Here is an 18,590-nt window from a genome sequence, read left to right on the forward strand (position 1 = left end):
TTTTCCAAAGTTTTTTTCTTTTTAAATCATCCTTTTACTGTAAATTATGAAACTGACATATTGTATGTAATGATCGAGAAAATGACCTAAAACATTGTCGAGGCAGCACTATTGTGGTGTCTCACCGTCTAGAGATGTTCTACAAGAAAATTCCTGGAGCATTTGTTGTTCAGCTGCTCCACATCAACCCCATAAGTCGCACATTCCTCTTACGGCTTCTGAGGACAACTGGTGGAACACACATGCACAAATACGCACAAAACCGCACACTATAAAGAGAGGCGGTCTGCTGCAACACATTCATCTCTTCAGGCAGGGATTGGCTGCAGTGTCATCATGGCAGAGTAAGTGCAAATCTCTCTCAAATGTACGTTATTGATGTTTAAAACATGCATAAATCTTCTGTTGCATCTTTTTTGTATGAAGGAAAAAGATGACGCTAAGCCGGAGGAATTACCTCAAGGTACAGTAAAATGACATTGTGACATTACCTGGCCGTGTTTTTTTTTGTTATGTAAAGTATATTGTTTCTTATCAATCAATCAATCAATGTTTATTTATATAGCCCTAAATCACTAGTGTCTCAAAGGGCTGCACAAACCACAACATAAACCACAACGACATCCTCGGTAGAGCCCACATAAGGGCAAGGAAAACTCACACCCAGTGGGACGTCAGTGACAGTGACAATGATGACTTTGAGAAACCTTGGAGAGGACCGCATATGTGGGCAGCCCCCCCCCAGGAGACCGAAAGTAATGGATGTCGAGCGGGTCTAACTATGAAAAGAATTAGTGCTGTCAATTTTTTTTTTTTTTAAATCAGATCGATCACACTTCAATATGGATAAATCTGGCTATAACTTGTCTGCATAATATTTTTTTTTTGTGTGAAAAACCCAATATTTGGACACAAATGCAATTTTACTTGCACAGTGGTATACAGTGTGTTTAACGCATACACTATTTTATATAGAGCTACAGTCAGGATGTTGAGTGTTTGAATCTTTGCTAAAACCCGCAGTTTGCATGGTGTGTGTCTGTGTGTGTCTGTGTGTGTGTGTGTGTGTGCGTGAGATGTATTTGTACTCTGGTCTCTCACATCCCAAAAACAATCCATCCATCTTCTTCCGCTTATCCAAGGTTGGGTTGCGGGGGCAGCAGCCTAAGCAGGGAAGCCCAGACTTCCCTCTCCCCAGCCACTTCGTCTAGCTCTTCTCAGGGGATCCCGAGGCGTTCCCAAGCCAGCCGGGGGACATAGTCTTCCCAACGTGTCCTGGGTCTTCCCCGTGGCCTACTACCAGTTGGACGTGCCTGTAACACCTCCTTAGGGAAGCGTTCGGGTGGCATCCTGACCAGATGCCCGAACCACCTCTTTTGGCTCCTGTCCATGTCGAGGAGCAGAGGCTTTACGTTGAGTTCCTCCCGGATGACAGAGCTTCTCACCCTATCTCTAAGGGAGAGCCCCGCCACACGTCGAAATAAACTCATTTCGGCCGCTTGTACCCGTGATCTTATCCTTTCGGTCAAAACCCAAAGCTCATGACCATAGGTGAGGATGGGAACGTAAATCGACCGGTAAATTGAGAGCTTTGCCTTCTTCACCACAACGGATCGATACAGCGTCCGCATTACTGAAGACGCCGCACCGATCCGCCTTTCGATCTCACCATCCACTCTTCCCTCACTCGTGAACAAGACTCCTAGGTACTTGAACTCCTCCACTTGGGGCAGGGTCTCCTCCTCAACCCGGAGATTGCACACAACCCTTTTCCGGGCGAGAACCATGGACTCTGACTTGGAGGTGCTGATTCTCATTCCGGTCGCTTCCCACACAGCTGCGAACCGATCCAGTGAGAGCTGAAGATCCCGGCCAGATGAAGACATCAGGACCACATCATCTGCAAAAAGCAGAGACCTAATCCTGCAGCCACCAAACCGGATCCCCTCAACGACCTGACTGCGCTTAGAAAATCTGTCCATAAAAGTTATGAACAGAGTTGGTGACAAAGGGCAGCCTTGGCGGACTCCAACCTTCACTGGAAATGTGTCTGACTTACTGCCGGCGATGCGGACCAAGCTCTGACACTGATCGTACTTGGAGCGAACCGCCACAATCAGACAGTCCGATACCCCATACTCTCTGAGCACTCCCCGCAGGACTTCCCGAGGGGCACGGTCGAATGCCTTCTCCAAGTCCATAAAGCACATGTAGACTGGTTGGGCAAACTCCCATGCACCCTCAAGGACCCTGCCGAGAGTATAGAGCTGGTCTACCGTTCCACGACCAGGACGAAAACCACACTGCTCCTCCTGAATCCGAGGTTTGACTATCCGGCAAAAATAAGTGTTAAGTTAATCAATAAAAATTCTGACAAAAGTGTGTGTGTGTGAATGGTCTTTGGCTTAAATGTGCCCTGTGATTGACTCAGCAGCTGGGATAAGCTCCAGCAACCATAGTAGGGAGGCCAACATGCGGGAAAATGGGGGAAAAATCTATCCATCCATTTTCTACCACTTATTCCCTTTGGGGTCACGGGGGGCGTTGGTGCCTATCTCAGCTACAATTGGGCAGAAGGCGGTGTACATCCTGGACGAGTCGCCATCTCATCGCAGGGCCATCGCAGATAGACAGACAACATTCACACACTAGGGCCAATTTAGTGTTGCCAATCAACCTATCCCCAGGTGCATGTCTTTGGAGGTGGGAGGAAGCCGGAGTACCCGGAGGGAACCCACGCAGTCACGGGGAGAACATGCAAACTCCACAAAGAAAGATCCCGAGCCCGGGATTGAACCCTGACCACTCAGGGCCTTCGTATTGTGAGGCAGACGTACCAACCCCACTACCACCGTGAAGCCCTAAAAAAAAAATCTAAATGTTTTAATTTAGCTTATTGTATGTGGTTAAGGAAGTGTCTGCTTTTCTTGTACCTCAGAGTTTGCTGCTGCAGATTGGTCAGGCCATGCTGGATGAGGAGGCTGAGAAGGCGGAGGAAGAGAAGAGGATATACTTGGAGGAAAACTGCCCTACCCTCTCTGTCCCGGGATGCATGCAGGAGCTGCAGGTACACTTTGCAAACAAATCGTCACACAAATCACATTTTACACTATGTTTGGTGAGGTAAATAAAAACATATGTCATTAAGAGAATGTTCCTTTTATACTATGGGTCTCAGACATGCGGCCCGTGGGCCAATTGCGGCCCGTGAGACATTTTGCGGCCCCCACCTTAAAGGCCTACTGAAAACGACTACTACCGACCACCAGTCTGATAGTTTATATATCAAAGATGAAATATTAACATTGCAACACATGCCAATACGGCCTTTTTAGTTTACTAAATTACAATTTTAAATTTCCCGGGAGTTTCGTCTTCGAAACGTCGTGTAACGATGACGTGTACGCAAGACGTCAGGGGTTTTTAGGAAGTATGGGCGCTGCACACACACAGCTAAATGTCGTCTGCTTTAACGGCATAATTACACAGTATTTTGGACATCTGTGTTGCTGAATCTTTTGCAATTTGTTCAATTAATATTGGAGAAGTCACAGTAGAAAGATGGAGTTGGGAAAATTTAGCCTTTAGCCACACAAACACACGGTGATTCCTTGTTTAAAATTCACGGAGGTGAAACTTAACTATGGATCGGAGCGTGGTAGAAAGAACATGGATCCCGACCACATGTCAACCAGCAGGTTTCGGTGAGAAATTTGTGGTTAAAAAGTCAGTTCTTACCGGAGAAAAGCTGAGCTTGTGCCGTCCATAGCTGCCGTCGACTCCCCTTAGATACTGCGCGTCATGACACCCGTGGAGACACACTTCTGACTATCAGGTATTATTAAACTCACTAAAACACTAGCAACACAATAGAAAGATAAGGGATTTCCCAGAATTAACCTAGTAAATGTGTCTAAAAACATCGGAATCCGTCCCAATGCAATCGTTTTTTAAAATGTTTTTACTTTTTATTTTTTTCTAGTCCGTCGCTATCAATATCCTCAAACACGAATCTTTATCCTCGCTCAAATTAATGGGGAAATTGTCGTTTTCTCGGTCCGAATAGCACTTTTTGTTGGAGGCTCCCATTAAAAACAATGTGAATATGTGAGGAGTCATCAAACGTGACGTCATCGTCTGCGATTTACGGTAGAGGCAGGGCTTTTCTCTTAGCACCGAAAGTTGCGAATTTTATCGTGGATGTTCTCTACTAAATCCTTTCAGCAAAAATATGGCAATATCGCAAAATGATCAAGTATGACACATAGAATGGACCTGCTATCCCCCTTCAAATAAGAAAATCTCATTTCAGTAGGCCTTTAATATGAAAGTTTAATGTTGATTGATTGATTTAAACTTTTATTAGTAGGTTGCACAGTACAGTACATATTCCGTACGATTGACCACTAAATGGTAACACCCGAATAAGTTTTTCAACTTGTTTAAGTCGGGGTCCACGTTACTCAATTCACGGTAATGGTTAGTGCGGCCTGCAAGTTTTATATGAATGGCGCTTGACAGCTTTGTGTTATTTGGGTCCAAAATGGCTCTTTCAACGTTCTGGGTTGCCTACCCCTGCGTTAGTGGAAAAGCGGCAAATGAGTGAAAGCGACAGAGACGTTGCTATGGAGACGAGGGTTTTCTTACGTGCCTGGCTGCAGTCACACCGCGACACCTGTCCGTCAGTAATAACAGTCCCCGATAACCTTTGTTGTGATCCGGCTTCCGGATCACAGATCTAGTCTGTTTGAGTCCTTTTTGTATTGTCCTACGATGTTCTGATCATGTTTTAGACTCTACCGATCCAGTTTGTTAGCGCACTACCTTGTTTTGTATGGTCACCATGACAACTTAATTTGCTCTTCCTGCACGCTCCGTTCACACACCGGTTTGTAATTATGTTCTCTGTATTTAAGCCCACCTGTTACCTTAGTTCAGCCTGGCTGTTTCGTTTGCTTTATGCAACAGTTACGTGTGGTTTTCTCTTTTGCACTCAGCCTGCTAATTCTTAGCTTCCCTCCGCACGCCTGGATCGCGCCTCTATATGGACTTTGAACTCTACCCTTGCTAACGATTAGCATTTAGCTTTCCGTGGGGTGGCACACCTTTTCCTTTCTCTTTGTCAAGTTTTTTGTTGTATTTTATAATTAAAACCAGCTCCTACCTTCACTCCTGCTTGCTCCAGTCTTTTGGCATCTAGAGGCCGACACCTCCGCGCATCTCAATGCGCCCTCCAAAACGTAACAACCTGGACCACTTCAAACAGTTATTTTTTTATTTTTTTTATTGTTTAATTTGCATTGCCTCACACGATGAAAACTACATATTATATATATATATATATATATATATATATAACACTATATGACGCCCGGATAACACTCCGGGAGCTGTCACTTTTTTGCGCTCGCTATCCAGGTACTTTCCCGGCTATTATCCGCCGACCACCATGTTGCTGTAGGAAGGAACAGCGGAATGACACACATTGCGGAAAAAACATTATTCTCCGTGCGTCGGCTAAATAAAAATATATTCCACAACCCCAAACATGTCTTTTCCGAAGTCTGCAGTGAAGAGAAAGGTTAGTGATGAGCAAAGACAATTCCAGGAAGAGTGGTGGGAGATGCAATATTTCTTTGTTGGCACCCCGACGTGTCTTATTTGCAAAGAAAAAGTTGGGGTGCACAAGCGATACATATTGAGGAGTATGCAACATTTGTTTTAAGAAATCTTTTCTTGAGGCCCAGCCTCACCCAGACTCTGCCTCCAGTGGCCCCCAGGTGAATTGAGTTTGAGACCCCTGCTTTATACAGACTGAATGTCAGTGCCATTAGTCAACATTTTAGATGTCTTTTAGAGCCCGCGATTTTGTAACATTAAAAAATAAGAGTGTCATATGTGATCCCCTTACTTTTACATATACAGTACAGGCCAAAAGTGTGGACACATCTTCTTCTCATTCAATGTGTTTTCTTTTTTTTCATGACACATGGGGCAACTATTTGTTGTTGTTTGAGGTGTCTAAGGCAATGGCTTCACAGCACGCCCATACTCTTGTAATCAGGATGAACGCTATTAGATAGTCGCGGGAACGCTAGCGGCTCCAGTTGTCATCATTACTTAGTGTTGTCATCATCAGTGTGGCAACTTTTCTCATTTCCCCATCTTCTCTCTCTCCCGTTGTAGATTCTCACTGAATGCATCAAAACTCTAAATGAACCTATGAGGAGTTATGTACTTAACAAAAAAGGTGAAATAACTGAAAACATATTTTATATTCAATTTTTTTCAAAATAGCCACCCTTTGCTCTGATTACTGCTTTGCACACTCTTGGCATTCTCTCAATGAGCTTCAAGAGCTAGTCACCTGAAATGGTTGTCACTTCACAGGTGTGCTTGAAGGTGTGTCCAAACATTTGGCCTGTACTGTACATAATATATTTACTCAGTGGAATAAACTTTCTCTGTTTTTACCTTGTGTGTCTTAGTTCAAGGCAAAAATCTTTTGAACTCAGTGTGGCAACTTTTCTCATTTCCCCATCTTCTCTCTCTCCCGTCCAACCTGCAGGAGCTCTGTCGGAAACTTCACAAGCAGATTGAGCTGGTGGATGAAGAAAGGTACGACATGAATATGAAAGTGAAGAAATCTGAGAAGGAGGTAGGTCTTCTACTTCCTTTGCAAATCAATTCTTACCAAAACAGCTTAAAAATACCACTTCACTGAAGTTTTAGGTCCTCTGGGTCGTACAAATGTAGGTATTCATCCGACATGAGGGCCAGAATTGCTGTTATCAATATTTTCTTTTTACAATCAAACCTCTGTTTTCGTTCATCTCACATTTCGTAGGATCTGGTTAGTTACTAAAATTCTCACCAAAACTTTGCCCCAATTTTCAGAGACTTGGGCCTGATTTACTAAGATATAAATACCACACACTAAACAGTGTGCAATATATAAAATAGTGTGTACAATTAGTTGCTTGTGATCTCCTATAACTGCGTGTACAATTGAAAAGTGGCTCAGATCGCCTTATTTAATAGAGATTTGTGTGTGTACTAGAGATACGCGGATAGGCAATTATATCATCCGCATCCGCATCACCAAAGTCGTCATCCACCCGCCGTCCACCCGAACCAACATTTAATCAGGACCGTACCCGCCCGCCAAAATACAACAGAGGTTGTCCGCTTTTACCACTCACAGAGCTATTTAAACCTGTTTCACAGAGTAATGATGACAACTGGAGCCGCTAGCGTTCCCGCGACTATCTAATAGCGTTCATCCTGATTACAAGAGTATGGGCGTGCTGTGAAGCCATTGCCTTAGACACCTCAAACAACATGTAGGAACCGAATGTTGATCCGGCAACATGTGTGCAGCTTCTGCAATTACACGTTCAGGATTGAAAGGCATACTGGGTGATACAGAGTACACTGATGGTTGTGATATAAACAACTTTAACACTTACTAATATGCGCCACGTTGTGAAGCCACACCCAACAAGATTGACAAACACATTTCGGGAGAACATCCTCACAGTAACAACATAAACGCAACACAACAAATACCCATAATCCTTTGTATCCGTGACACTCCTGGAATATATTTTACACCCCTGCGCCCCCAACCCCGCCCACCTTACCGACGCACAGGGGGGGTTGTATAAAATAGTCAGGAAGTGTCATGAATAGAAAGGATTATGGGTATTCGTTGTGTTGCGTTTATATTGTGTTAATGTGAGGATGTTCTCTCGAAATGTGTTTGTCGTTGTTAATTGGTGTGGCTTCACAGCGTGGCGCATAGTACTAAGAGTCTTACAATTGTTTATATCACAAACATTAGTGTACTCTGTGTCACCCAGTATGCCTTGCAGTCGTGTCCGTGCTGCCGCGGAAGCCACACACAACATGATGCTGGACTGACAAGCAGATCGTACATGTTGTAGAAGGCGACAAAGTCAATGGCTTCATAGCACGCCCTAATACTTATTATCTGGGTGACGGCCGGCAGTCATTCAGGAGAATGATAGCGTCTCTTATTGTCTTCCTCGCTTTATGACACGGGTCAAAATGGCACTTTGAATGGCAAAGGATACCGATCACAGAACCATGCATATCAAATATTTCCGGAGGGTTCAACCGCCACCCGCCCGGATCTAATTAAAATCTATTTTTTCGTCATGTCAACCACCTGACCCGCGGTTTATCCGCGGACTCTGCGGATGAGACCGCAAACCGCGCATCTCTAAGGTGTACTATACGGTGCATCATCACATTTACTGCACATTCATGTTATCATGCTCCTACCTGTGGCAGTATGCCATTTTCACACAAGCAGGAGAAATATACCACTTTTTATGGGTAATTTAGAAGCAGCCGTGCAGTACATCTACTTGACACCACTTTTTTTTTGTACTACTTAAGTTGCATGAGAGGGAGACTGCACTACTGTGCTCAAAATGCATAAAATGCATACTTCAATACGTTTTTATTATGTAACATGTTAGAATTACATTATCTATGTCATGTGTAACGCTAGCATGGGCTAGTCGGGTTAAGAATGTAACTTGTGTGACAGAAGATGGTTCATTTAGGAGCCTGTGGTGTGAAAGACGACGACAACTTGTTATCTTGGGTTTGTCTGCATTAAATGTATTGATACAAGAACATAAATACCACACATAACATAATAAAAAATAGAAAAATACCCAAAACAGAAATACGAGATACAATCCTGCTTCCTTCTCGGAACCAGTCCACAGTTCAGTTCAAATGCAACGACTTTTGCGTCAGTCCAAAAGTTCAGTTCAAAAAAACAAAAGTAATCCAAAAGGTTCACAGCGGAGGAGAAAAAAAAAATGCTTGTCCTACCGCATAGTTGTTTAGCTCGCCATTTTGTTGAGTTGAGTGTTAAAGTGGATGGGGAGCTCAGGTTGTTTGGGGCACCGGGTATTCCTTCCCGGAAAAAAAACCTGACCTAAAAGTCCAAAAAACAAAGTGAGTAACCTAGTTACCTCTTCACTAGTAAAGTATGTTTGCAAATACATCAAAGATGCTATTATAATCCATTTCTAATGGATAAAGCTTTGGCCTGGACAAGAGGTCATCAGGGGGTCCCAACGTTCACAGAGTGTTTCGACCCTTAACCACAACACTCTCCGGTTGGTGGGTCAGCAGTGATTGGCCAGATCACTGCTCCTCTCATCCAGGCTTCCAGCTATTGTCCTCCCTTTTATGCCAGAGCCAACAGGAGGCTCTCTCCGCCGCTTCTCCCAGCCTACGAACGGCTGTTTTTCTCAAGTGACCTCTCAATCCAACCTTTGTCATCATATTACACACAGATTGCGCAGGGAATCCTCGACAACCAACTTCCACTGTCATCAGCCATGCTGTCCACCCCTTGTCCCGGCAGTCCTGGACAAGTTGTTGGTATTTTGTTTTCTTCCTCTCTGCCGCTTCCTCACATCCCTCCTCCCACGGGACAGTAAGTTCCACCAGGATGATTTTCTTTCCCTCTGGGGACCACAAAACTATGTCTGGTCTCAGAGTGGTGGACAGTACTGCCTCTGGGAAGAGGAGCTTCCGCCCCAGGTCGACCTCCATCTCCCATCCCTGGGCCAACTGCAAGAGGTTTTGGTTGGCTTGGCCTTGGACAACTGGTCTATGACCCTCTTTCACGAAGGTGATGGTGCTCAGCAATGGCTTTGTTTTGGCTGGGTGTTTCTTTCTCCTCTCTTGCTCCAAGATGTCTGCGAGCATTGCCAACACCTTGTCATGGCGCCACCTGTATCTTCCCTGGGTCAATGCTGTTTTGCACCCAGACAGAATGTGCGCCATAGTTCCTTTACCGCCACACAACCTGCACAGCGGGTCCTCCCTCATTCCCCACCTATGCAAGTTGACTGGGGTCGGCAGGGTGTCATATACTGCTCGAAGCAGAAATGAGATACGAAACGGCTCCAGCCTCCACAGTTCACTCCACGTCACGTTCCTCTTGGGAAGGTTCCACCTTGTCCAGGCACCTTGGGTTGCGAGCTCGATGGCTTTAGCTCTTCTTCCTTCTTCCTCAAGGTTTCGGACTTCATCCTGAATCAAGGTCCTCCTTTCCCTGGGAGTGGACTTGGACCACTGCTGGAAATGTGATGTTCCTAGACCCTGTCTTCCAGTGCAGAGGCTTCCGATGGTATCTTTGGTCCTGAGAGATGATTCTGCCTGGGCAATAGCAGTGCTAGCGGCCCACTTCCTGCCAGATCTTGTTCTTATTCCAGCTTCCCTGATCAGCCGATCTTGGGAGTCCCTATACGTCAGGGAAAGTCTGCATTTTGCGACTTTAAACTGCTCCAGAACTGAAGACAGGGGGAGCGGGAGCTGGCCCAACCTTATGTAGAGCCCCGTAGATGTAAAGCTCGGGGGTATCCCCAACCATTTCCAAAGGTGCTTGTTGAACTTCCTCTCCAACGCTTCAACTGTTGTTATCGCCACTTCGTACACGGTGAAAAGCCACATAAGTCTTTGGAGTAAGCCATGCTGGTAGATCCAGCACTTGTATTTCCCAGGCAGACCAGACTTGTCAATCCTTTTCAACCATTCTTCAACCTGATTTTCGGTGCTGGAGATGCTGTTTTTATCCGTCATGGAATCATCATACCACTTTCCAAGGCATTTAATAGGGTTCCCTTGGATGTTTGGGATTGCTTCCCCCTGAACAAGCAGCTTGAACTTTCCCGTTGTTTTTCCCTTTTGGATCACCAGACACCTTGATTTCTTGGGCTTGAAGATCATCTTTGCCCAAGTAGCCATACGATCCAGTTCCGCCAGGACCCATCTCGCCTGCACGTGAGTTGGTGTTATCACGGTAAGATCATCAATGAATGCCCTGATTGCTGGTTGTTGACTTCCTGCTGCAGTCTTTGGTCCTCTTGACTTTATGATCGCTGCAGAGATGATCAGGTTCATTCCCATGACAAACAAGATGGGAGAGATGGTGCACCCTGTCACTATTCCCTTCTCCACTGGCTGCCATTTAGCTGTGAACATGGCTGCTTGGAATCGTAGCTTGATGTCTCCCAGGTAGCTGGTGATCATCCCCTGGATGTGATGTGGGATGAGGTAATGGTCCATAGCCACTTGGATCACGTTATGGGGAATTGACCCATATGCATTAGCAAAATCAAGCCAGACTACTGTTAGGTTGCCTTTCTTCTCCTTTGCTTCTTGGATAAGTTGGCTGAGGAGCCCTGTATGCTCCAGGCACCCGGAGAACCCTTCGATACCGCCCTTCTGGATAGAGGTGTTAATATATCCATTCCGGGTCATGAAGGAGCTCATTCTTTTGGCCAGCACTGAAAAGAAGATTTTCCCCTCCACACTTAGCAAGGAAATGGTTCGGAACTGGCTGATCTTTGTGGATCCCCATTCTTTCAGCACAAAGCACCCTTCTGCCCTTCTCCAGCTTGTTGGTACGGTTCCTTTGGCCCATGTAACCCGCATAAGCTTCCATAGCCTGTGTAGGAGCTTAGGGCATTTCTTCTATACTTTGTAGGGTATACCGCTGGGACCTGGGGCAGAAGCTGATCTTGCGTGCTTGACAACCTTTTGAACCTCTCTCCATGATGGACATTCTGTGCTGAGGGAGGACGTTGGTGGACTGATGGTACCAAGCCCGAGATTTCCTGGTAGGGCATTATTTCTTGAAGGGTCACTGAATGTCTCTTCAACAAACTCCTCCACCTCCTCCTTAGAACTTGTTAGAGTCCCTGACCTCGCCTCTCCCAAAAGTGACTTGGTGAAGCGATAGGGGTCTTTTATGAACTGGGCTCGTGCAGCTTCCTGCCTTTTCCGCCTTTGCCTTTGCCCTTCAGCCCTTCAGCCCTTCTCAGCCTGATGAGCTGCTCGCGGAGGCTGGCTGTCAGTTCTTTTATACCTTCCTTTTCTTCCATACTTGCCAATTTGAATTGCTTTCTCAGGGTTTTAATCTCCTTCTGAAGTTGTTTGATCTTTCTTTCTCTTCTGTTTGCCTGCTTTTCTGGTCTGGCTTTGTTCTCTCTCCTTGGCACTGTTCCAAACTCTTTTCCCAAGTTGTAGGTGATGGCTGTGAGTGAATCCACCTTCCTTTCTACTGAACCTGCTTGAACCATTTCAAGCACCCTTTCCAGATCTTCATAGAGCATGGACCACTCCTTGGTCTCACTCATCTTAGGCCACTTGATTCTTTCCTTCGTTGGCTGGGGTGGGCTTTCTGGGACGGCATTTGAGGTTGTCCTTGTGGGGTTTTGGGGGATTGCAAGCACTGAGAGATCTCTAGGTTTGCTTCCTGCCTAGGGTTCTCCTGCGTCTCACCAGACTGTTCGTCTGAGCGGTGTGCCTGTGTCCGTCCCTGTCCACACTTGGCCTTGTCCTTGGCCTTGCTCTGGTGTATTTTGAGCCCTCTCGCACCTTTGCAGATCTTTCCGCAATTGCACTTCACTTCCCATGCCTCCCCAGTCAAGGTGGTCTGTTTGAGCCTTCTCTGTGTCCGTGTCACTGTCCTTGTCGTTGCCGTTGAATCTGTCCTAGCGAGTCTCTCATCCTCCCCCCCTCTCAGGAGACTCTGGGGGTATTGCTTATTTGTACGTTCGGTAGCTTGCTTGGTGCCCTCTTGCTAGTGCTGCAACAGGAGTTGCTGGCCCCTGTTACCCCGCCAGTCTTTCCTGGAGGTCAGCTGTCTCTCCAGCGTCACCGACCTTTCTCGGTTGTCATCCAGACTTTCCTGGAAGTCACTGGTTGCCCAGAGAGTTCAGTTTGCAAATACATCAAATATGCTATTATAATCCATTTCTAGTGGATAAAGCTTTGGACATTATATATGTACTTGAATGCATAATATAAGCATTCGATTGTCCAGAATGACAAATATTTTGTATTAATAAACAATTGATGACATGATTTAACCATGTTGATTAATATACAATATTAAGTCCAATTAAAATGAACATTCATAATAAATTTCTAATAATACAATTGATATGACATAATTTAACCATGTTGATTAATATACAATCATGAGTTCAATAAAATTGAACATTCATAATACATTTCTAATAATACACATCATGATTTCTTATCTAAAGTGATAAAACTCAATCATGGATCAATTAGAGATTCAATTACAAGTGCACTTATATAACTAGTTTCATGATAATACTCATTATTAGAAATTCAATGAATCATGATTCAAATTCAGGTACTTGTCCAAACATTCAAAGTTAATAAACAATCAAGCAGAGTTAAATTAAATTGTTGCGCAACAAACCAAATACACACACCTGCGATCCATCTAGACTGTTTAGTAAAAAAAGAAAAACTTAGAAAAGCATTCACAAAGTGGCTAAAGCATATTAGCACCGCAAAGCCCTTTGCTGGACTAAATTGTTGCCTATAAATCGGCTGGATGATCATAAGAAAGTAAAAAGTAATTACCTGAGCAATCGAGGGCAAAACAACACACCTGCACAACCCGATAGTTAATACAACAGGTTGGCTGTATGGGGAAATAGCAGCGGTTAGCGCCTATGCTAAAAACAGATGCAAACGTAATATTGGCGACATGGCACATGATTGTGATTTTGGAATTCCGTTGATTATGCCATGGTGAAAGACTCACCTAATTATGTTTGCAATGTGTGAAAATAAGAAGATTTTGTGAGTTTGTCTCCAGTGCGTCTCACAGCATGCAGCCACAGCAGACAGGAGGGACGAGTGAAGTGCGCAGCACTTCCTTAAAAGGAAGCGAGCGCCATTTTGGGCAGGAAGTAACCCTTCAAAATAAAAGTCTTTGCACTCTATGCATTTGTTTTAATGGGAATTTTAAATATGGGTTACATTTGCAAATGCTTTTCAACCCATATTCACTTGAATATGCTACAAAGACAACATATTTCATGTTCAAACTGACAAACCTTTTTTTTTTTCAAATAATCATTAACTTTAGAATTTGATGCCAGCAACACGTGACAAAGAAGTTGGGAAAGGTGGCAATAAATACTGATAATGTTGAGGAATGCTCATCAAAGACTTATTTGGAACATCCCACAGGTGTGCAGGCTAATTGGGAACAGGTGTTTATGAGTTAAAGTTTATGAGTTTGAACATCAAATATCTTGTCTTTGTAGTGCATTCGATTGAATATGGGTTGAAAAGGAATGCAAATCATTGTATTCCGTTTATATTTACATCTAACACAATTTCCCAACTCATATGGAAACGGGGTTTGTACTCCCTAAAGATCAGATCCTCCTGACAAAAAGTGTGATCCCTTGCCTAACATGCAATAAAACATACATAGGAGAGACAGGTCGACAAATCAGCACACGAAAAAAGGAACACCAGAAAGAATGTGAAAAGGAAACATATGGAACACTCACCCGTGCAACAAGAATGAAAGCAACGGAAGAACATCTATAATCAGTAGGGGTGTAATGGTACGTGTATTTGTTTTGAACCGTTTCGGTACGGGGGTTCCGTTTTGGTTCGGAAGTGTACCCAACGAGTTTCCACACGAACATGTGGAGTAGCCACCTAATCTAAAGTCTTAACAAGCTGCTCCGCTCCGTTCTGCCTCCATCTCTTACACAGCACCCAGCATTGTCCCACCCACAAAAAAATTTGATTAGTTACATATATAGCGGTAACAGCCAATCAGCAGTGCGTATTCAGAGCGGTAACAACCAATCAGCAGTGCGTATTCAGAGCGCATGTAGTCAGCGCTTCTGCGTCGAGCAGATGGGTGTTTAGCAGGTGAGCAGCGGACTCTCGTCAAATTATAATGAACACCTCCCATTGAGCGTTCTAGAAAAAAACTGCAGCTCAGCTCACTCAGATTCCTGGCTTGAGGTGAAGGCAAATGAACTGTTAGCGTAACGTTAGCTCATGTTGCGGTGTGTGTGTTAGCTCATTGTGCGGTGTGTGTGAGTGTGTGTGTGTGTGCGTGCGTGCGTGCGTGTGTGCATGCTAGTGATATAATATTGTAAGTGCATCATTAAGCCTACATGAACTCCATGGTGTTCAGGGATGAATAGTCTCTCCTATTGCTATTGTGCTATTTTTCAGCTACAGTTACATTAATCATTAGTAATGTAGCAGCCTAGTTTGAATGGCAGGGTCCCTGCTATCACATGTTGATAAAAATATAACATTTACATAATAAAAATCAACTACAGGCTTCCCAAATGCTGTAATAAATTAAGCATGATGAGTTGACTTGAAACTGTTTAATGTTGCACTTTTTATATCCATAAGAAAAGTTTTGTCATTTTATTTAATCTGAACAACAAGTTGAGGCAGTTTAATGTTGATTAACGTGGGCAGAATTGTTATAGTGTTCCCATTGTTAAAAGGATAAAGCCATTGTTTACAAATTTGGTAAATAAATAACCCAAAAATGTATATTTTGTTGTTTTCTTACTGTACCAAAAATGAACCGAACCAAGGCCTCTAAACCGAGGTATGTACCGAACCGAATTTTTTGTGTACCGTTACACCCCTGATAATCAGCCATTTCAGACCACAGCAAGAGGGAAAACCATCTAATGAACTGGGAGGCAGCCAAGGTTATTAGAATGGAAAGCAACGAATTCCATCGGTGGATCAAAGAGGCGGTTGAAATCAGGAAGCGGGCCCCAAAGACGGTCAACAGGAGGAGCATATCAACTATCCCACACCTGGGACACAGTCCAGCAGGGCCGGCCCCGGCTGTTTGGTAGACATCCAGACGACAGGGGGCGCCCCACCCTACCCCCGGCGCACACCAGGGGACACTGCCCTATAACATCAATATTATCAATATTTGGACCGATCCGCTCAATCACTATTATATAAAAATGCTTATAGTGCGATATATTTTTACTATCAGGTCAACGACCTGAAGCTGATGGTTCAGGATCTCAATGGAAAGTTTAAGAAGCCGGCCCTCAAGAGGGTGAGAATGTCAGCTGATGCGATGCTCGCTGCTCTTCTGGGCTCCAAACATAAAGTGTCCATGGACCTGAGGGCCAACCTGAAGCAGGTCAAGAAGGAGGTTAAGGAAGAGGTGGGTAATTGAAAAGCACAACACCTATTCATCTGATTTCATTTTTCCTGGAAGATTTCAATAGCAGCGTAATAAGTCTGACTGACAAACTGTACATGTCCTTCTCAGAAGAAGCAGACTGGGGACTGGAGAAAGAACGTTGAAGGCAAAGCTGGGATGGATGGCAGGAAGAAGATGTTTGAGACCGAAGCCTGAGCTGCTATGTAGTTTTTCTGCTGTTGGCCAACATGCTTTGTTTGTGACAACATTGCTGGAATTGTGTCGATTACAGAAGTTGGAAAAAACAATAAGAAAGGGCACTATTCAATCATGATATACTGCAACATAAAATACTATACTATACCATACTATAATATAATATAATATAAAATAATATAATATAATATGTGTGAATGTGACTGTGAATGTTGTCTGTCTATCTGTGTTGGCCCTGCGATGAGGTGGCAACTTGTCCAAGGTGTACGATGCCTTCCGCCTGATTGTAGCTGAGATAGGCACCAGCGCGGCCCACGACCCCAAAAGGGAATAAGCGGTAGAAAATGGATAATATAATATAATATAATATAATATAATATAATATAATATTGCAGCTGAGATAGACTCCAGCATCCCCGTAACCCCAAAAGGGACAAACGGTAGAAAATGGATGGATGGATAATGTAATATAATATAATACAATATAATATTATATAATATAATATAATATATCCATCCATCCATCCATTTTCTACCACTTATTCCCTTTTGGGGTCGCGGGGGGCGCTGGCGCCTATCTCAGCTACAATCGGGCGGAAGGCGGGGTACACCCTGGACAAGTCGCCACCTCATTGCAGGGCCAACACAGATAGACAGACAACATTCACACTCACATTCACACACTAGGGCTAATTTAGTGTTGCCAATCAACCTATCCCCAGGTGCATGTCTTTGGAAGTGGGAGGAAGCCGGAGTACCCGGAGGGAACCCACGCATTCACGGGGAGAACATGCAAACTCCACACAGAAAGATCCCGAGCCTGGATTTGAACCCAAGACTGCAGGACCTTCGTATTGTGAGGCAGACGCACTAACCCCTCTGCAACCGTGAAGCCCTAATATAATATAATATAATATAATATAATATAATATAATATAATATAATATAATATAATATAATATAATATAATATAATATAATATAATATAATATAATATAATATAATATAATATAATATAATATAGTGAGGGAACTGTTATGTTCTTTGTGACATTTGGAGTTTTTGCTTTTCCTTTGTTCCGGCTTCCTTTCCTGTTTTGTGGTTTTATTTTGTATTTCCCTTTTTATTTTTTTTTGCGCCGTTTGCGTCAGCTTTGCTTTCTGTTTGGGCGGTTTTGGCGGATTTACAGTGTGTTATTTAAGTTCAGCCTTTGTGTTTGCTTGATGGCGGACCATTGTAAGTAACTAAGTCAGTATGTTTCCTGATTTCGCTAATTAAAGACCATTTGACTGAACCACCGACTATTTCTCTGCATCCTGGGGTAGTTTTACTCGTTATTAATGAAACACCAGGGCGGATGTTGGTTAAGGTATGTCTGGGTAGTAGTTTTCAGCAAAAAAATTGGTGCTTTTTTTTTTATTTCAGCCTGCTAAATTCTGACCACCTAAAAACAGACAATTAAATCTGGAAAGAAAGTATAGGACATGTTTTAATGCATTGTAGGAAATATAATAGAGTCAAGGAAATACTGGAAAATAAGTTAGCTAAAGAGAAGGTTAGGTTAGTAGTGGAAGATGTTTACCTTATCGTTATTGCTAAGTTGTCTATGTCATTGGTTCTCAAATGGGGGTACGCGTACCCCTGGGGGTACTTGAAGGTATGCCAAGGGGTACTTGAGATTTTTTTAAAATATTCTACAAAATAGCAACAATTTGAAAATCCTTTATAAATATATTCATTGAATAATACTTCAACAAAATAAGAATGTAAGTTCATAAACTGTGAAAAAAAAAAATGCAACATTGCAATATTCAGTGTTGACAGCTAGATTTTTTGTGGACATGTTCAATAAATATTGATGTTAAATATTTCTTGTTTTGTGACAAAATGTTTAGAATGAAGTTCATGAATCCAGATGGATCTCTATTACAATCCCCAAAGAGGGCACTTTAAGTTGATGATTACTTCTATGTGGAGAAATCTTTATTTATAATTGAATCACTTGTTTATTTTTCAACAAGTTTTTAGTTATTTTTATGACTTTTTTTCCAAACAGTTCAAGAAAGACCACTACAAATGAGCAATATTTTGCACTCTTATCCAATTTAATAAATCAGAAACTGATGACATAGTGCTGTATTTTACTTCTTTATCTCTTTTTTTCAACCAAAAATGCTTTGCTCTGATTAAGGGGTACTTGAATTTAAAAAATGATCCCAGGAGGTACATCACTGAAAAAAGGTTGAGAACCACTGGTCTATTTCATGTCTTGGTGATCGTGTTTTGTTTAGTTGTGTTATTTTACTTCAAGACTCCATTAGTTCCTGTT

General features: G+C 43.3%; 1 protein-coding gene across 1 annotated transcript; it reads left to right on the forward strand.

Moving 5' to 3' along the window:
- The first annotated feature begins 226 nt into the window (after positions 1-226).
- On the forward strand, positions 227-17,555 carry LOC133542925 (troponin I, fast skeletal muscle-like). Its single transcript, XM_061887198.1, has 6 exons — positions 227-344; positions 427-463; positions 2,939-3,061; positions 6,563-6,658; positions 15,890-16,066; positions 16,175-17,555. The coding sequence occupies exons 1-6, from the start codon at positions 337-339 to the stop codon at positions 16,259-16,261; spliced, it is 528 nt and encodes a 175-aa protein (XP_061743182.1). The 5' UTR covers positions 227-336; the 3' UTR covers positions 16,262-17,555.
- Positions 17,556-18,590: the final 1,035 nt, after the last annotated feature.

This window comes from Nerophis ophidion, linkage group LG25, assembly GCF_033978795.1.
Source record: "Nerophis ophidion isolate RoL-2023_Sa linkage group LG25, RoL_Noph_v1.0, whole genome shotgun sequence".
Classification (NCBI taxonomy): domain Eukaryota; kingdom Metazoa; phylum Chordata; class Actinopteri; order Syngnathiformes; family Syngnathidae; genus Nerophis; species Nerophis ophidion.